Source organism: Manacus candei, unplaced genomic scaffold (assembly GCF_025592945.1).
Source record: "Manacus candei isolate 608988 ecotype Guabito, Panama unplaced genomic scaffold, ASM2559294v1 h1tg000035l, whole genome shotgun sequence".
Lineage (NCBI taxonomy): Eukaryota > Metazoa > Chordata > Aves > Passeriformes > Pipridae > Manacus > Manacus candei.
Genome location: NW_026138083.1, coordinates 1,782,218 through 1,802,078, shown reverse-complemented (window position 1 = coordinate 1,802,078; position 19,861 = coordinate 1,782,218). Strand labels below are relative to the sequence as shown.

The 19,861-nt window shown below is 46.5% G+C and overlaps 2 protein-coding genes across 14 annotated transcripts in view; one reads left to right on the top strand and one right to left on the bottom strand.

Annotated features, from left to right (window-relative positions):
- Positions 1 to 8,494: 8,494 nt before the first annotated feature.
- On the bottom strand, positions 8,495 to 16,742 carry LOC127473295 (basic proline-rich protein-like). Its single transcript, XM_051792720.1, has 3 exons — positions 16,719 to 16,742; positions 15,604 to 16,625; positions 8,495 to 13,538 (listed from the first exon to the last, which is right to left on the bottom strand). Exons 1-2 carry the CDS (start codon positions 16,740 to 16,742, stop codon positions 15,669 to 15,671), a joined length of 981 nt encoding a protein of 326 aa, XP_051648680.1. The 3' UTR covers positions 8,495 to 13,538; positions 15,604 to 15,668.
- The window catches only part of CCDC88A (coiled-coil domain containing 88A), a 63,515-nt gene continuing 60,105 nt past the window's right edge, over positions 16,452 to 19,861 (top strand). For 5 of the 13 annotated variants that reach the window (XM_051793092.1, XM_051793091.1, XM_051793090.1 and 2 more), the window contains exons 1-2: positions 16,461 to 17,002; positions 17,137 to 17,237. In XM_051793092.1, the coding sequence (XP_051649052.1) occupies positions 16,940 to 17,002; positions 17,137 to 17,237 (164 nt within the window). In that variant the 5' untranslated portion in view covers positions 16,461 to 16,939. Of the gene's footprint in view, positions 17,003 to 17,136; positions 17,238 to 19,861 lie in introns of all 13 variants that reach the window. The other 8 variants (XM_051793089.1, XM_051793084.1, XM_051793083.1 and 5 more) reach the window with 5 other exon arrangements.

Genomic DNA, 19,861 nt, shown 5'->3' with positions numbered 1-19,861 from the left:
CGTCACGGGGCGGGACCGCCCGCACCGGGGCCGCCCTCGCGGCATTCCCTGGAATCCGCCCGGCGGGAAGGAGGCCCGGCAGCCGCTCGGCACGGCGGGCTTACCTGGCGCAGGTGGGCGCCGGGCCCGCGCGGCAGCAGGAGGGGTGGGCACCGGGGGGGAAGGTGGGCTGGCGGCAGCCGGGAGCATCTCCCGCTCCATCATCCCGCTCCATCGTCCCGCTCCATCTATCGTCCCGCGGCATCCCGGCCGCCCGGGCGCGGGCACCCCGCACCACTGGAACAGAAGGAATTAGTAACTGCAGTGCTCGGCACTCCCCGAAGCCCGAGGGTACCTGCCGAGGGCAGAGTCACCCAGCGCGGCAACAAGTTGCTCAGCCAGGCTGCGGCTTCCCTGTGTTTGGGGATAACCGGGATACGATGGGACATGGCCCCGCAGCCCCCAGAGCCTCCCCCAGCTGTTATATTGCCTCCGTCACAGTGTCACAGCACAGCTGGGCTTATGCATCCAATTTTTATAAGGATGATCCCGGGTGATGGAAAATTCCCGTTACCCCCCATTTTATCGCGCCCAGAGTGCAGGGACAGTGTGCAGCAAACAATTTACCTCGCGTGTGCCCTGCCGGCTGTTGTACCCGCTGCTCTAATTCTAATTAAAACGCTGGTCACTCATCGGGCCTTCGTGGGAACAGGGATAATTTGTAACTCGGTAATGTCGTAAATATCCTACGGCGACAGAATTGGGAAACGATTTACAAGGCTACAGGTAAGAAGGGTTACACGAACACTCCGTTATTGGGGGGTTTCGTAGGGCTGCTGGTTGTGGCACGTTTGTCCACTAAAATTAAGGTTATTTCTCTGACTGTCCTCGCCCGTTACACTGCTCAGGGACTGGGAAGTTTTTCCCGGTATTGACCATTATTTCCCTCCTAATGCTGGATGAATGGCGCTTCACTGGTGTGTCACTGGTAAGTGAAAAACCTCCAAAACAACCAAAACTCTTTGATATCTCCTCATCCTTTTAAAAAGATGTTCATGGCCATTTTATCCCCTCCCAGGGGACTGCCCGATACTGTCACATTCTGCCCGTTGTCGTCAGGGCAAACACTGGAGTTGTGGTTGTTAACAACACAAGAAAGGAAGCAGGAAATGATCCCTGTCTGAGTCACAGAGAAATTATTGCTTATTTTTCTGTTTTCTGTGAACAAGTTGCTATTTCACACATTTTGACACGTTCTTGGGTCATTGCTTTATACATATATATATATATATATATATATATATTAAAAATATAAATACTAACTGGTAAATTTTGTCAAGGCCTTTCCAGTCTCTGCATTCCACTGAATTCTTTATGTCAGTGCCCAGCTCTCTTCACTCCAGTGGGTTCCACTGATATGCACAATAATAAGGAATTCTGAAATGCCAAAATCTTGGGAATATCTGACTTCTTAGTGGCGAACGTCGCTGTTGATCTATTGCTGCCTTTCTAAATTTATTTATCTATTTATAAACAAAAAAAAGAGGCAAAAAAAAAAAGAGCAGATGAGCTTTCAGCCTTTGGCAAAGCAATAGTTTTTACATTACCTTTAATTTCTTCCACGTGGATAATTTTGCAGATGTTTGAGTAGTTTAAAGGATATTGGCAAATGGTTAAACAGTCTTGTTATTAATTACTCTTTTGTTTAGGCTTTAATTCTTATTATTAATTACTCTTTTGTTTAGGCTTTAATTCTTCCATCCCTCTGTTTTGTGATTGTCTTACAGCTGCAACAGCTATAAATATTTTCACTTTAGTAAACCTGATACAACTTTTCCAGTTTGTTTTCATAAATTTTCATTTGGGAGGGGTTCTTTTTTAGGGAATAAGTCTACCTTTGAAAGGAAATTCTAGAATTGTGGTATAAGTCTGACCTCAAAGAGCACCCCGAGCTCAAGTTTCTGGAAACCTGTGGAGCAAAGGCCTTTTCCTTCAGTTCAACAGACAGAACTAAATGTGACTTTTGCATGAAAGGTCACAAGTTAAAATACTGCTTGGTTTGAGATTGTTGGCAATTACTTATTGATGAGGTTTTTTGGTTAAATCTGTTACACTTCAGGGACTTCTCTGTGCTTTAGTCAAAGCTCAAACAGAAGAGAAATGCAAACACGACGAAGTGCTTGAAGTCAAGCAGTGAATCCTGAGTTATCCTCATTTTTCTGCCCTCAGGGATGTTGAGCTCCTGCAGGAACTTGTGAAGCTCTTCCTATTTAGGTCATTTTCTTTCCTTTTATAAGGCTTATCTTCTCCCTTGGCACTGGGAGGTTTTACACAAATGTAAGGCTGTTTCCCGAGAATCCCCTCTGCCTGAGAGGCCATTCCTAATGTAATTATCTAACAATAAGCACATGCCATCGCTTTGCATGTAATAATGATTCTTAGCTAAATTATCTCATCTTAAAAGCATCTCAAGTGTCCAACATCTAAAGCTTTCACTTTATGACTTGTGGAAATAAGAGACACTAAAACTACAAAAACACTTATTTCTTCCCTCTTTTATGTTTTTTTTTTCATTTCTATACTTGCCATTTTAACCATGCTCATTTTATCCACACATTTATCCAAAAGTCTACCCATACATTTGATTTCTTCTATTTTCCTGAAGCAAATTTTGCTCTTCATTTATGAGATTTATTCCCATATATAGGTGTATATTTTCCATGGGGATTTTCTCCATGCACTGACCGAGTATTTTAGCAGCATTTGAGTAATTGCTGCAGTGCTTTCACCATTATTTTTCCTGGGCTGTCTGCACCTCTTGAATTCTAAAAAGCCTTGAAGTGATGTGGATTTTTCTGTGCAGCTTCAGCTGTTATTGATGGAAGATGAACTAGAGCAAGGTGAAGTCTGTGGTTTGATTTGAAGCCTGTGAGCTTTGTTACTTTAATCTCCTGTGGCACCGAGTTCTCCAGCCGTGAGCAGGTTAAAAAGGGAAAGGGAAAAGGGAAAAGGAAAAGCTCTGTGACCTTTATTTGGAAGTGGGTAATTCCACTGAACCAGGGAGAGCTCTCACACCCGTACTGACACCATTTCGTGTGTGACACCACTCCACAGATGCAGCTTTTCCTGGTTCAGTGGAATTACCCACTTCCAAATGAAGGTCACAGAGCTTTTTTCCTTTTTCCTTTTCCTTTTATTCAGGCACCAGAACAGATCTGAAGGCTGCCCTTGGGGTTTCCTTGTCTGCCCAGTGCAAGGGGGAATTAATTAGTTTGGGACATGAGTTTGGTTGGAGTCTTTTAGTGTCACTGCAGGGCTTGGCTTTCAACAAGGCATTTACAGACAAAAGTGCTGCTTCTGGGGGCTCTGTGGAAGGGACTGAAGGAGAGTTTGCATTTCTGAGTTTTATTATCCACATGTTTCAGTTGCCCCCAAGAACTTTGGCTAATTGCAATGTATTCTTGGTTATAAAAGCCAAAAAAAAAAAAAAAACAACAAAACCCAAAAGACAATGCATTGGAGAGCCTCACAGAAACTGTGCTTTCTGCTGCAGAAACAGAGAAATCAACGGGATGGACAAGAAAGAAATCCTTCCAGGGAGATACAGATGGAAGTGGTTTGTACAGACCATGGGTTTCAGATGGTAGAACCTGGAGCACGTGGGATATCGGGATAATTATGCAAATTAGGTGGGCAGATTACACACAGTAGAGAGCAGAAGTCGATCCCATTTCCCAGTGTGCGTTATCTGTCACATCCCAGGTGCAGAAGAGGTTCTGTGCTCACCACTGGGATGAAGCCACGTGTTCAAGGGGTCAGGGTGACTTGTTTTGGGATCTGAGCACAGCCCATGAATTCCAAACTCCTCACACCACCCCACCAACTCATCCCTGCTGCAATTGGCCTCCCAACAGCTTTCAGGTGAGGGGCACCGGGCAATGAGGGGTTTGCCACCACAGCCAGCACCGGGAAGAGTAAAGGTGCTGTGTGGTGTTGCTGCTTCACTCCTGCTCTGCTATTTCTTTTTATTTTCTGCGCCTGCGACCACAGGAAGGCACAAAAAACAGAGGTGGGATTGCAGCTGGAGCTTTTCCCAGCTTTATAAACAAGTTAAATGATAGCAGCACTAGCAGGGCTGTTCCTGTTCCTACTTGGAGGGCACGCTGGGTGTAGGATTCCAGTGCCTGCGTGGTTTTCATTAGGCTCTGGGTAATTTTTCGTAGCGGATTTTTATGAAAGCACCATGAGTTATTTATTATGTAGTTTGTATTTGTGGGATTTTTTTACTTGTGCTTTAATGTTATGATTTAAAAAAAAAAAAAAAAAACAAAAAAACAACCCAAAACAGTTCTAGCAGTTTGGCAACTTTGCTTTCATGGAATGTTCATCATCAGGTGACGTAACTGTGGTGATTTTGTGCCTGTACCACGGATTACCTCACAGCAGAACTCAAAGCTGGGGGCTGTGCTCTCATTGCAGAGGACTTATTTCACCCCCTGTGTGCCTTGCTCGTGCTTTTTTTACCTTGTAAAAGTTCCCAAGTGTGGCAAGTGTATAAAACTCGTGAACACTCCTTCCCAAGGTGTGAACAAGCAGGCTGGTTAGAGTTTGTAGGAACACACAGAGGGAGTGAGGTGGGATGAGGAGCAATAAAACCAATGACTTCACGTTAGTATGACAATGGAAGGCAAGGAGGGGAAAGGTACCGGTGCACAAAGCTTTTGCTGTGGCCTTTTCTCTCTAGTCCCAGTGCTGTTTTCTGGAGAGGCACAGACTGGAACCCACCCTGCTTTCAGCTGGAGGGGAGAGGAGTCAGCCAGGGGCTCTTGTTTTCCACAGCCTGCAGGGACAGAGGTTGAATGGAGAGTTTATGAGATAAACTGCTGTCCCCAGAACGAAGGAGCATTGACGATCCTGTCAGACCAGGCTGATCGCTCCTTGCCTCTTTATTGTTGCTGGTTTGGGCTTTGGGGAGTTTTATTGTCTTGGGGTTGGTTTTTTTTAAGAATGGGGTGGTACCTTGTTGATGTTTTCTTAGCCAGTTCCTGATCCTGGTTCCTCAGAGCTCGGGATCTGTTGGGAAGGGGTTTGCCACGATGTGTCTCTGCGAGGTTTGATGGAGTTCTGCTGGTTTGCATATGCTCACAGGCTCACGGGGTGAAGCTAATCCATGCTTTTGCACTCTTGGCAGCAATCCTGGCAGGACTGTGGGCCATGAGGAGAGCTGGATGGAGGACAAGGGTTGGGGGGAGGTTAGAAATTGCATTTGAGACTCTGCTGGGAGTCCTAATACCGGTAATGTGTTCACTGTGATAAAGTAGGGAAAGTGCTTGCTTGGGAAGGCTGACAAGAGACCAGCAAGATCCATTTTGGTGCTGGGGATCAGAAGGCTCCTTCCTGACACTTCACTTGGCTGGACAGGCTTAGCTTACTATTCTAGAGCAAACAACAAAGCAGCTCTGCATTGTGGTGCCAGAGTAGTAACAGAGCACTTCCTGTACTTGAAATTCAATTTTACATTCCCTGCAGAAATACACATGGTTTCCAGTGAAATAAATAGGGTTTAGCATGTTTGGTATTAATATTACTGGCTCCTTGCTGTTTGTATGCATTTTGGTGCCAGAATGCTTTTGTATGAGAAAAATATGGCCTGAAAGCTTTAGTACAGATGAAATGCTGTACTTTTGACTTGGAAAATGCCTCCCAAAGGCCTCCTGTGGTGCTCTGTGCTGTGCACTAATCTGTACTAGGATGGAGCGACTCGAACCGACCCTCACAAAGTGTTTAGCTCCCTGCTGCACAGCCTGGTGAACACTTTCTGTGGCAGGATTTCCAGCTGTAAATCCAGGATGCCGGAGGGGATAAGGGATGGGAAAGAGAAGCACTTCCAGAGTGGCAGACTCTGAAGCAGAGCCAGCATGAAAGAATGGGATAAGTCACTGAACAAGAGGTACCAGTGAATCCCAAAGCCTGTGGTGGTGGGGTTTGGTGCCAGGCCTTCACTGCTCCCCACAGAACACTCCAGTGAGGAGGGCTGACACTGGCAAGTCAGGACAGGTTGCTCAGAAAGGTCAGTGACAGTTTGTGACAGGCTGAGTGATGCTGTGGTGGGATAGGAGCAGGTGACTGGGGATACCCGGGGCAAGGATTCTTTGTTTCAAGGTGCACAGTGAGTCTGTATGGTGAAGGGCAATGCTGATGGCACACAGGATAAACACCAACAAGCCCAGGTCTGGACCTTTGGGTGTGCACAGGGGCTGAGAGCTTTGTTCTCAGGGCCCACTCCAGCCACTGCTGCTCCCCAGGGCTCAGCCAGGCTCTTGCATAAGGCTCTTGGAGCCTAGAGCCAGCCCTGTAAGCACAGAGGACACCGGGGCTCTGATGGGCACAGCAGGTCCCAGAGCAAACTGCCCGGGCTGCTGAGGAGGCAGGTTGGGTGGAGAAGCACCAGGGGGGCTGCAAAGCAAAGCCCAGCTCAGAGGCATCCATAGCAAAGTCAGTGCCAACCCACCAAGCCCTCGAATAGATGTGTGATCTCGTGCCAGTTGTGCATCGTCTGGGCTCAGATCGTTTCAGGGAGCAGTAACTGAGCTCGGTGCCCTTAATTTGTTCCAGTCCCCTGTGTGGGCACACCCTGCAGCAGCAGCAGCTCTTCATTTTCAAATCAGCACTTCTCTGACCAGATTTTATACACAACGCTCTCAAAATTCCTCATGTGCTGTTCCTCTTGTATTTTTTCCCACGTCAGAAAACTCGTTTTAATGCTTTTTCTCCTTTTCTCCTAATAATCTGGTGTCTCATAATACACCTTATTTATTTCCTAACTCCTTCTTACCTGCCAAAATTTCCAATTTTTTCCCGCCCCCCATTCTCATCTTCTGGATCAAAGCATTTTTAAGTTGGTCTGTACCACAGATCAGCACTGTTATTTTTGTTGAAGATTTGGTGGATTTTAGTTACACAGTTTTTAGGCAGAGCCAGGATTACAGAGAGGTTTGGGAGCAGCAAGGCTCGTGTGTATCCACATCAGCCTAATGGAAAAGCCGTGTGCAGATTTCTGGGGCTTTATTTGCACGTTAAAGTAGTAAGTTTAATTCACTTTGTAGCTGAGCAGTCGCCCTCAAGCTTTCTGCTCCTGTGCATCTCTATAAACACAAATCCTCACGGGGGCACTCTTGGTTCAAGCACAGAGCAGAGGAGGTGCAGTTTCATCTGGAGTTTTCCTTTGTAGTGCACTGACAAAAAAAAAAAAGCCTAGGGAGCTCCTGGGATGACTTTCAAGTCACGGTTAAAAATAAGCTAAAATAAGTGTTACATAAGGTAAAGGAGCTTCAGTTCTACGATTCTGTTATGAAGTAAATCTAGTTATATAATGTCTGCTGCCAGAATTTCAACTTTCACTTCAAATAGGGTCACACTAGGAATGAAGGCTTAGTACTGAGAAATGGTATTTAGCTGACTTACCTTTATCAATATTTTTCTTGTTTCTTCTGCAACTGCCATTTTTTTGTGTGTGTGTGTAAAAGCAGGGGGGAAATAAACTGTCACTGTATGTGATGTTATGGATTTCCTGCTGTTACAGGCTGTGATACATAACCCATAGTGACAGGGAAAACTGGGATACTTATGGGAAGGATTTATTTGGGAATTTAGAGGGAGCTTCCTGCTTGGTGCCCATTTCTCAAACCCCTGATAATTGAACTGAAATTATTTCTAACCCTCTGTGCCGTCAAGCTTCTTTTCCTGCCTCTTGAACAGCTGGATTTCTCTTTGTTATCGCTGTTAATAAGCACTGGGAGAATTATTAGCTCTTCAAAGAGCAGACATATAAATATGACATTATCAGAACAATGCCATCATAAAACAGCTCCAGAAAAATGGCATTAAACCCTTTTTTTGCCCTTTTATTTTTTTGTCTTTCTGCAAGAGCATTTAGTGGGCAAAACTGACCCGTGCCAAGGGCCCTGGAGTGAGAAATTCCTTGGAAGAAACAAGCCTTGTGTTGTTCTCGAGGAGGATTAGCGGCTCCCAAACGCCTGAGTCATTTCTGAGGCACGGTCCGTGTAGCTGTGACAAAGGACACTCCAGAACTCCTGACACTCCTCTCAGCGCAGGTAGGGCTGGGCTGGGTGAAGGCTCCGGGGCTCGGAGGTGGATAATCTGAGCGGGAGGTGACTCGTGGGCTGTTCCCACGATTAGTGCCCGAGCCCTGGGCAGCAGCCCCTGCTTCCCTTCCCTTCCACAGGCAGGGTGGGAGCTCCAGCTCCAAGCAGGGATCTCCTCGCAGGCAGGAGCCGTCGCCGTGCTTTGGGATAATGATTATCATTACTGCCAACACCCCTCTTGGGCGACTGTCAGCCTGAACTATAGCACCAAATTGGCTGTCCTCCTTTGCTAATTAATTTTGTTTGTAAAATACTCCTCCGAGGGAGAGGGAATAAATGTTACCATTAAGGACTTAAATAGGCTTTCAGATGAAATGCCATAACCAGCTGCAGGTCAGCAACAAACCATTCTTTGTTAAGGTGTTTTCCTTTTGCAGAGATACAGCCTGAACAAGCTGAATAATCTCATCCTTTTAAGGCAGACCGTTAAGGTGGACTAATTCTGTGATCAAAAATATCTCATGGGTCACAGTAGCAGAAAGGAATAGATTCTGAACTGTTCATTATTTTAGTGTAACACTTCCTGAAAAACTGTGTGAAAAGGGCTACAGTGTTCTACTTGCTTTGTATATTTTATATAGTTTGACCTATATTTAAAAGTAATAACCTTAAGCAAAATTAAACCCTTTCTGGCCCACAGAAAAAAATATCACACTGAAATCAAGACTGATACACACAGAAATCAGAATTCTAATCTTACCCAGGTTATTAAAAAAAAAAATCAAAGAAGTCATAGACTCCTTTAGGTTGGAAAAGACCTTTAAGATCGAGTCCAACCATCAACCCAGCACTGCCAAGGCCAGCACTAAACCACGTCCCCAAGTGTCACATTTACATGTCTTAAAGCCCTCTGGGGCTGGTGACTCCACCACTTCCCTGGGCAGCCTGTTTCAGCAATAATTTAAGCGGCTTGTTGATTAATATTATCATTAAAATATCGGTAGGGTACGAAATTGCTTCACAACAGATAAAAGAAAAAAACCCAACCAACCAACTGACATCTCAGTGTAAGCGTGAAATCACAAGGAAAAATATTAGTCTTTTGGCTTTTGAGCCACTGCACACCAACCCTTAACTCAGGAATTGTGTCACAGAGCAGCACGTAAACACCAGAGGGAACTTGAGCACTGTATGACCACCTTAGGAAAAAATATAGCGTTTTAGAGGTATATAAAGCTGGCAAGAAGAGTCCACCCGAGGGAGACGTTTAGACACTGCAAAGGAGGAGGCAGGAAATAAGCTGTTGGTGGCAGTGGCTCGGAAAAGCCTGAATTAAACGACCTGAAGTGTCACTGGAGGTTTTAGCAGAAAAAAGAATTAGCTGGCACAGAAAAATATTTGAATGATGCACCTGAAAGCCTGGGTAGGTTTGGGTAAAAAAATGGCTTATTTTCCAGAGACGAACAGCGTTAGGTAAGAATTTCAATTTTGTGCTAATCTCCAGTTAAATTGACAATTAAAGTGATGCCACAGGGAGTTGAACCCTCTGGACTCAGAGCAAACAAAGGGGTCTTAGAGTTACCAGTGGCCTCTGAAAGAGGTGTGAATGGGGAGGCTGTTCCCAGCTTTAGGTGACTCATGATCCACACTCTTGCAAGAAGCTTCTTCAGCAATCCCATCTAATAAGTGTAATTACCATTTTTTGACCTGGCATTAGTTATTTCTTCATTACCTTTACTTCATTTTCTATTAATTGGTTAAAATATTTTTATATCACTATTTTTAATGTGATGCTACAAAAGAATAACGTGTGTTTTCTCGTTCTACGAGCCTGTCAAAAGATTTTCCCAAAGGCAAAATAAGAGATATCTTAAAAGCTTTTAATTGTTTCACTAGTATTTCATAGAGAGAAAAGCTGTTTTCAGCTGTTGCCAAATAACCAGGGGTAAAGTCAGATGTGGAAATGGATAGGATGATGGATAGGATAATCCTGAGCTCAGAGGTTTGAACAGAAGTGATTCTACCACAATTATGTTTTTAGTGCTGTGTATTTTTCCTTCTTCTTGTGGGCATAAGGAAGTCCATAACTAAGTAGACAAATGGAAACCTCAAACACAGAAACGTGCTGCATCCAGTTCATCATGTAGTGACCTTGGGAAGACCCCAAGTGCCACCTCCAGCTGGAGAGGAATGCCTCTAATGAGCCAGGCTCCCAGCAGAGGTTAATGCAGGGCTCTGGAAGTTAATAACTCCTCCTGAGCTCGGGGCCTGGCTCTCATGGCAGCATCACCCAAGGTACTGGGGGCAGGTGACATCGAGCCTGAAAACGTGGGTGAGAGGAGGGAGGCACCAGCAAAGGACAGGGAGGCAGCTACCAGAGAAGTGGTGCTGGTTAAGCACACTTAGGGTCACAGTAAAGCAGAGCTGAGGCAGCTGGAGTTCGGAGGGGTACGGAATTCTTTCCCAGGGGTTACAAAACCTCTGGTGTTCTGTGAGGCTGAGCGGTGGGAGTGCCCCTCGCTAAAGGAAAGCCCCAGGGAAGGAACCCGGCTCCTTGTTTGTGTCCGTCCCTCTGGGCTGCGAGGTGCCACGGTGCTGCTGGTGGCACGGTGCTGCTGGTGGCACAGTGCTGCTGGTGGCACGGTGCTGCTGGTGGCACGCCGTGCCTCGCTTTGTGCACACACCCGGCCAGCTGTGCCTGCTGACAGCGAGCTCCCCGGGCTGCACTCTGCTCCTCCTGCTGACAGCGAGCTCCCCGGGCTGCACTCTGCTCCTCTGCACTCTGCTCCTCGGCAGAGGAAGTGCAGAGCTGCTCTGCCGTTCATCTCCCTGACCCAGTTCGTAGGAAACGCTGCTCGCACTGGCACGGCCTTGTTTGACAGAAGGCATGTCAGCAAGGGCTTGTGCTCAGTCTCACTCCACTGGCCACAACAGGAGTGAGTACCAAAGCCATTGTCCTGGTAACTGCTGTTCTTGCTGTAGTGCTTAATGCTCCATTTTTAGGGTGGGGGGGAGAAAATCTATTTTCCTTGTATGCAGCAAATTCCCAACCAACATTATTAGGCAGTCTTGTAGCTGGCAGCTGACAGCCAGAAACACAGCTGGACGTTTTATTGGCTGAACAGGAAGGAGATCTGAATTGCAACACTAAGTTCAAACGAATTTTCTTTGAAAGGCACTATTTCCCTGACACTCTCCTACAGCGAGTCTCATCCTCTGGAAATATTTAGGAAGAGCTATTCAATTTAAAAATCAAGGTAAGTACTTGGCCTATTTTTGATCCCATCAGCTGACCTGCCACAGTAACATCCTTCCTGCCACTCCAGCTGCTTGAAAAGAAACAAAAAGCTGCAGGCACCTCCCTCCTCAGATGAATCCCGGTGTTAAATGTAATACTTTCACCGGCTCTTTCGTGGTTTAAGAACTGTCTGTGTAGCCCTTCCAGGAAAGTGTGGATGTGTCAGGTGGGCATGGCTGCAAATGGTCACTGCCTGTTCCTGCAATGAGCATTCTGCCTGACAGGAATTCTGATGCCTGTGATGCAGAGAACTGCCCAGGATGGCACGTACCCACACAGGGTATTTTGTCTGCTGTCTCTGCACTTATTTCTTGCTACTTGGTACAACGGGACACAAACTGCAAAGTGTCTGGGACCTGTAAAAAACCTTAAATGGACAATGCCAGCTTTCACCAAGCCCCTGCTGTTTTGTTCTTAATTTTTCCCTCCAAACACTCTCATTTTGAGGTTACTTACGGTTTTCTCAGAAAATTCCCTGAAGGTTGACGGGGGATTTTGGTCACCTCAGAGCAGATGCTGCAGCAGGGAAGAAATCTTCAAGAATTGTTGTGGAATTTTCGGTTCTTTATTCACATTACAGAGGGATTTCCCCTTCTTTCCACTCCTGTGGAACAAGAAGTAACTTTTAGCTTGCTGTGTTTGTGGGACCTTTAAGAATTCCTAGCAATACTTAAAAAGGCTCAGCCCCTCAGTGCCTTTACTCTTCCCTTTCTTTCCCCATCTATTCCTATAGCCTTGCTTTGATGGGGAGCAAACACAGGACAAGGAAGGTGACTCTCCTCGTCATCAGCTTGCAGTTTTTGCTAGACACTGTCCTGTCGAGTCATCTTATGATCAGAAAATTCAGGCTTTGACTGTGCTTTCATAACCCTGCTGTGGATCCCAAGCATCCACATTTGGTCTGTGTTTTTCCCCTTTTCTGATGTCTCATCAGGCAAAGGCCTATCAACACAGCAGGAAGCAAAACCAGCAGCAGCAGCAGCGTCACCTCCTTTCTGGAGAGGAGAGGAAGAGAAAACCACCGTGTCTTGCAGCAGCTAAGAAGGACAGGGTGCTGGTAATTTATTCCCCAAACAGTCCCTGGCTCCCTGAGGGCAGGGCTGACCAGAAATCTTTGGACCAACTCAGCCAAGGTAAGTGGGGCTGTGCAGTTACACCTTCCTGCCCTCTGCAGGTTTAAGGCATCGCTCGGTGTTCGAGTGGTTCTTTTTTCAGATTTTATTTTGCAACAACAGGCACAGGAAGTGATGCCAGGGGCAAAATGAGTTCCCTGAGAAGATGAAGTAACCCTGTGATTTGCAGATCTGGGGGCTGGGCACAGATCACTGAACGTTTCCATGTCTTCTGTGTCGAGTCTTCGTGGAACCAAAGGAGGTGCAAGAGAAAGGAGCTGGGGATGCTTCACCTGTACAAGAACAAACACTGCTCTTCAAACAACAAGGGTAATCTCTAAATCCCTTTCCTCAGAAGGAGTAGGCTACACACTGTATTAAACACTGACAGTTCTGTTCTAGAGAATGAGATGGGAAAGAGAAGTCCTGTTCTCTGTGCGTTTTTTCAAATTATAAAAAGGATAATTTTTTTAGTTCCAAAATACTCCCAAATATACATTCTTATAATAGTTAAAACCATTAAAATTTAATTTAATAATAATGTTTCTTCTCTGTTTCTGGGTCAGTCGTCAACTTCCTCAGCTGGTGCTGAATTGGAGTAACAAAGTTCTGGGATTAACCACCACAAATGTAGTCATTACACTTGCTTTTAGGTGCCTTCCCAGGTAAAAAGTGCTACAACAGTGCAGCCAAATATATCACAAACTACAGGTTATAGTGGTGTTGCCCCACCACCCGAATTAGAGCTGTGATTTGTATTTCCTAGATCAGTGCTCCTGAGGACTCCTGACAGCCATGCCAAAAAATGGAAACCTTCCCTATTCGGCTTGGGATCAGAGGAACAACTCAAAAGACAAACATTTCAATGCATTCCGAGGGTTGTCCGTCAAGGAAGGAATCAGCCATCAAAGGCTGACACCTTCCTGTCCAGGGGTGAGTTGTCTCACCTCTCTGAGGTGGCTGCAGTCCAGTTCCTTCTGGCTCTGATGCCTCTGCAAACGTCAGCCCTGGCAGCGACTCGCCCTGGTCCAAGTCCGTGTGTCCCTGAAAATGAGGTAAATGCTCTTACACTTGGTGGGACAGAGTGGAAATCACAGACACTTTGGGGCTTCTTCACAGGGTTTCAGGCCTCTTAGTCCTGAAAAAAAAAACCCCAAACAAACCAAACCAAAACCGAAAATAAAACTCCTCAGACTGTTTCTGGAGAGCTTTTCTGAAATTTTATCTTGTGCTGATGTTTCCGGTTCAAACAAGGAACCGTAAATCATCTGAGACCAAACAGATGACGAGGCATTTCATAAAGACATTGTGCAGTATTTATCTCAAACAGCTTCTGCAGGAACGGTGCTCGACAGCCGTGCAGGCCAACTGGAGGATGAGGATGGGGGAGCAAAACCACCTGAAACTCTTTAATCCCATTTTTAACGTTGTGGAATCTCAGTACAAAGCGTTTTCTCCGGGAGCCAGCTGGTGTTAGGAACACGTGACTACTACGTGGGCTATCAACCTCTTCCAGCCAGTCTCTAATTCCTAGAAATTGCTTTATGCCCAAGTCATTACTGCCTAATTAGAGCCCACAAGGGAAGTTCCATGGCACTGTGGGCACAATTGCATGTTTGGAGACTCCTGCCAGACACAGGGACTGTAAGTGCTTGGTTGGTCAGGCTCGTACAAAAATGCTTTTGTAGCTGCCTTCAAGGGCTGGGAGTTTATTGGCAGTTATTTCACCCATGGATCACCAGGTTCTTATTCAGAACCAAGACTGCGGAGTTTTCCTTTGCCCTTCCTTATTTCTTTTGTTTTGAGTTCACTCAAAAGGTCTGGTTTTGGAGGGGGGGGGGAAAGACCTGGTTATGGCTGAAAAAGTCTTAATTGTGAGAATCAAAACAGTCATGTAACTATGAAACATTGTTTTTAAAAAAAATCCTTGGAATACAAATGACATCCTAATATTTCAAGGTCCGTACTTTATTTTTCTAATCTAATTTTAGATCTTCTTCATGGGAAAAAGGTCACAATTGGAATTTTTTTTTTCCCAGTCTTGGACCATTAGGACAAATATTATATCCAGTATTTGGGTTAAGAAAAAACTAATCTGTTTAGGTGTTGCTTGATGTTTTTCAAAAGGGCTTAATTTCAGTCATTTTTATTGCAATGTTTTGTGGTGGTTTGGTTTTTTTTTTTTTGGTGTTTTTTTTTTTCTTATTGTATGTGCAAAACTAAAGGTATTGGGAAAAAATGCTGCTGCACTTTAATTTATACTACACAGAACTGAAGCTGGATTTAGTTGGAGATTTTTTGAGATGCTTTGTCAATAAACTATATAATGTATTAAGCAGATATGGCCCTGTGTGTTAATGCAGGATTGGAGATTGGAAGCACAAGTGGCAAGAAGTGGCTCAGGGGAGGGACAATGGCTCAGGCCAGCAAACTGCTTGTCATCCTCTGCTTCCCTGAGAAACCCATCCAGAAAGCTGGATTTTGCATTAATGTGTCTGGATTTCACCTCCTGAGGGGGAAACCTGTCCTGCTTCTGGATTCCACCCGCCGAGGGGAAAACCTGCCGAGTTTTTCCCCTCACAGACACCTTTACTCGCAAAAAGGAGAATGGAAGAGCATCTCCCTCCTGCACCAAGTTTTCCCCCTCACAGGTACTTTTATTCCCTTAAGGGGAGTGGAAAAGCACCTCCTTCCTCATGCCTTTTTCCCCTCATGGGCACCTTTATTCTGCATGAAGGGAATGGAAAAACATCTCCCTCGTACATTGAGTATTTCCCTCACAGGCATCTTTATTCTCCTAAGAGGAGTGGAGAATCTCTCTCCCCTGCCAAGTTTTCCCCTCACGGGCACCTTTATTCCCCAAGAAGGAAGAGCATCTCCCTCCTGTGCCGAGTTTTTCCCCTCACAGGTACATTTCTTCCCCTAAGGGCAGTGAAAAAGCATCTCCTCGCCCTTTTCCCCTCACAGCTACCTTTATTCCGCATGAGGGGAATGAATGGAAGAGCATCTCCTTCCCTCGCTGACTTTTTCCTTCACAGGCACCTTTATTCCCCAAGAGACGAATGGAAGAGCATTTCCCTCCCTCCCGCACTTTTCCCCTCGCAGGCACCTTTATTCTCCTGAGGGAGATGGAGAATATCCCTCCCGCGACGAGTTTTTCCCTCGCGGGCACCTTTATTCCCCAAGAGGGGAACGGAAGAGCATCGTCCCTGCGGGGCACGTTTGTTCCCCGGGAGGTGGGCGGAGGAGCCTGCCGGTCCCTCTCCGCGGAGGCTCTGAGGGTTGGGGACACTCTGAGGGTTGGGGACACTCTGAGGGTTTGGTCTCTCGTGGCTCTGAGGGCTCGGGGCTCTGCCCGCAGCCGCATCGCTCGCTCGCGCGCGCGCGTCCTGCAGCGGTTCCCCCCCGGCCCCGCCCCTCTCTAATCGCGCCGCCATCCCCGCGCGGCGGCGGCGGAGGGATACGCGGCTGCGGGCGGAGGGATCCACACGCTGGAGCCGCCCCGGGCAGGGAGAGCGGGCGGGAGGGAGGGGAGGAGGGAGGGGAGCGGGGCGAGGAGGGGGCGAGCGATGCGGCGCGGCCGCGCGGGCTGAGGCGAGGCAGCCCCGCTGCGGGCACGACGGCGGTGGGCGGCGGAGCCGGTGCCGCGGGAGCGGCGGGAGAACAGCCGGGGAGGGGTCCGGGGGGCTCCGGCCGCGGCGAGGGGAGAGCGGAGCCTGAGGGGAGGCGGCCGGCGCGGGGGAAGGGCGAGGCTGCGGGGCCGGGCGGCGCGTGCCGGTCCTGCCGCGCTCCGGAGGCGCAGCTTAGTGGAAAAGGGAAGGGGGTAGAAAAGGGAAGCCGTTTAAAACAGCCCCCGGTCGCTCCGGGGGGTGGCTCCCGGTCCGTGCCGTGGCGGGGGGGCTCTGGTGCAGCCGCAGCCCGGGGGGCTTGGCCGTGAGAGGGGCGGGGGGCTCTGCCCTCGCTGCTCCCCTCGCCCGCCCGCCCTCGGGGCTTTTTTGTGTGGGGAACGGGCAGGATGAGCTTGCGGAGTTTTGCTGGAATTTCTCCTTCCTTTCTGAGGCGCTGCCGCTGCTGAAGCAGATTTTCCCCTTCCTCTCTTTTTTTTTTTTGTCTGATGCAGAATCCCAGTAGCTAGGCAGCCTCCCTCTTTTCTTTCCTCCCTTCCTTCCTTCCACCCCTCCGCTATGTAGGGAGGGACGGGCATCAATGGAAAGGCTGAAATACGCGTAGATGGACTTGCAGATGCATTTTTTCGTGAAAGAGGAGGATAAATCCCGCTTGCCCCCGCACTGACTTTTTTATTGCTGTTGCATCGCCTGGAAAAATGGGTTTCGCTCGCTCCTGCTGAATCCTCGGAGCATTCCAGAGAGTTGCTGCAGCGAAGGACTTCTCTAATTTTTTTTGCGTCGGAGGAGCTGCGTTGATGTTAACCGCTTTTCTGTAAAATGGAGAACGAGATCTTCACACCCCTTCTGGAGCAGTTCATGTCGAGCCCTCTTGTCACCTGGGTAAGCGTTCATTTTGCCTCCCCCCCGTTACTCGTTTTATTTGCTCATTGTTCGACGAGAAGTGCCTTGCGGCAAGAGAGCGAGGTGGAGTTAATGTCAGGGTGGTGGTGATGATGATGAGCGTTATGTTTTAGGTTAAGACGTTCGGACCGTTAGCCGGAGGAAATGGGACCAACCTGGAGGAATATGTGGCGCTGGTGGATGGAGTGTATCTGAACGAAGTCATGCTGCAAATGTGAGTGTGGGCAGGCGCTGCCTCGGGGTTATTTCTTTTTTTTTTTTTTTTTTTCTTCCCCCGTTCGATTTCTCCTGTATTTTTGCTTCCTTGTGAAAAATCCTTTCCCTCCCTCCCCGTGTTGACCTTGGGGAAATTTTTCTTTTGTACGTGACACGGTCATGTGGTGAGTGAAGAGGAGGCTTGGGAGCCTGGCAGATCCTGTGCAACGTCCGAGGGATGTATTTGCAGGATGTATAGTGTGATACAGGCTGAATCACGGCTGGAGAATTTACTGGAAAACGGGATGACTGTAAACACTTTCCCAGATTTCCACTGAGAGGAGTAAGGATTCATTCTGCTGTTAAGTCCTGCTCATAACCAAAAATCTGAATAAATTTGCTTGGCTGATAAGATTCTAATCCATATCCTGGCTCACGTGACCTACAACTTGAGGCTGGCATGCGAGTCACACAGTGCTCACTGAGCAAATGGACTGGCCTTTAACTCCTTCCTCTTTATTTTCCACGCTTCCAAATTGGAGTGGATAGCAGCTGAGCTGATAGTTTGAGAGTATAGAGTATATTCTGGCTGCAAACCACGGAAGAACCGTTTTTATGTGGGTCTGTAAACCGTTCATTGGAGAACTCTGATTGTTAGAAGGATTTCTTGACAGTGGTTTTTTGTTAATCATCATTTTGACTGGAATGTTGCCCACTGCTGTAATGCTGGAGAGTAACACTTCTGTCAGGTGTCTGGTGATAGACTCATGAAAGTGTTACTAGTGCAAAAATTTCTACTTTTTTTTTTTTTGATATTTTAAGTCTTTACAGAGAAATAAGCCTTTTGTTTGGACAGGTATGGAAAACTAGGCTTGTGGCTGGAAACTGGGTACACCAGTGCATGAGCAGCTTGTGTTGGCAGCTGTTCCTCAGGAACACTGCTCAGGGATGGGCATCCTCTTACTCTGTAGTTTTTACTCATATTTAGGACTTTAAAAGTTCATGCAGTAGGTGTTCAGTTGGTATTTGCATCTTTTTGCAACCACAGTTTTCTTTGTCACCTACCTCTGCTCAACCAAAATTCCACGTATTCACTTAAAATATTCCCTCTAATGCTGAGAAACATGGAAAACTTGGTGGAATTGAACTTTTTGGAAAAAAAAACCAAACAAACCTGAGTCCATTCTGGCACATTATTTTTATTTTACAATTTATTTTTTTCCTTGGGCTACTTGTAAATTAAATGCCTTATCAGCTACATCCGTGCATTTAACATGTAGAGCTTCTACTTGGTGAAAAAGTTTGACTCAGGGAAGGCAAATTTAGCACTGGGACAAGGTGATTCTGAAGAATATAGTCCTGGAGTTAAACTTTATCAGTAATTTTTTTAACAGTGAGTATAAATTGATACCCGGCACACGCTTGTAAAGTGGAAAGCTGTTGGGAAGGAACATTCACCGTGTGTTGAGTTTGGCTTTGACTTTGTGCATGCCATGATTGCTGGAGTTTACTCAGGAGGTGCTGGGTGTGTAGGTATAAAAAACCCACACACTGGAGGTGTAAACTGAAAAGAGTTTGGTAAGTCAGAACAGTTAAAAACTACCTGAAACTAGAGGTGAATGTAAAAGGATCGGCGTACAAACAAAATTAATTTTAGAAATATGTACCCACACTGAAAGGTGTGTTTTACTTTAAATACATTATTTGGGAGGTGAGGTTGGTTACTGCTCAGAATTGCCTTTCATGACTGTGTTCATATTTTGGGAAGGTTCAGTTTGTTTTGGGTTTTGTGCCAGGACTGAAAGAGGGGAAAAACTGTTTCATGTTTTGCAGACTGATTCTGTCAGCGGTGAAGTCACTGTGGAAAGCTGTGTTCACCTCCAGTCCTGTTCACCTTCAATATCCACTTATTAAGCACACATCTTCCTTTGCAAAGAGGCAGCCCCAACTAATCACCAGTAGAACTTATTTCTAGTGTTTGCCATTTTTATTTCTTTTATTTTCCTTTCATTCTTGGCTACCACCTGTTGAGGAAATGTGGCAGAAAAGTTTGTGTCACGTGACTTCAAAAGAGAGGTGTTTTTCTTCAGAATGTTGGGATTGGAGGTTTTGTTGTTGTTTGGTTGGTTTGGTTTGGGTTTTTTTTTTTAAAGCTCTCAGTGACTTCCCATGAGAACAAGCTCTGTGGTGAGGAGCTCTGGCAGTGGAGGCTGTTAGAGGTGCTGTCCTCCTCCTTTAATACTTAACTGTGTTCTTACCAAATGTTGGAAAACCAAATTCTGTGACCCTGAAAGTGAGTGTTAAATATTGGATTAGGCATGGTTTGCAAACAGTGACACAGTCAAAAAAAAAAAAAAAGTGGCTTTGTTAGTTAGGGAAGGTTTTTAATTCGGTCAGAAAAGAGTTAATCCTGCCCTCCATCAGCTACCAGTGAGAGTTTGTCAGGACAGGATTTGTTTCTCCTTGTGCTTGTCTGGATTAACTTTATTTCCCACAATTGTAATGATTCAGAGGAAATAGGTGTGAGCACTGGAATAGTTGCAGGATGCTGATGGGACTGAGACTGTAGGGTCTGTCAGCACTGAGTTTATTAGTACCTCATGCACGAGAGGGGAAAATTCATTGCACTCCTTGTCTGTCTTT

What these genes read in the sequence shown, in the direction of transcription:
- LOC127473295 (XM_051792720.1), bottom strand. Translation starts at nt 16,742, where the DNA reads ATGCATCTGCAAGTCCATCTACGC. An exon ending in ATCTGCAAGTCCATCTACGC is followed by an intron (nt 16,626 to 16,718) that starts GTATTTCAGCCT and finishes GAGGCTGCCTAG; the next exon opens with CTACTGGGATTCTGCATCAG.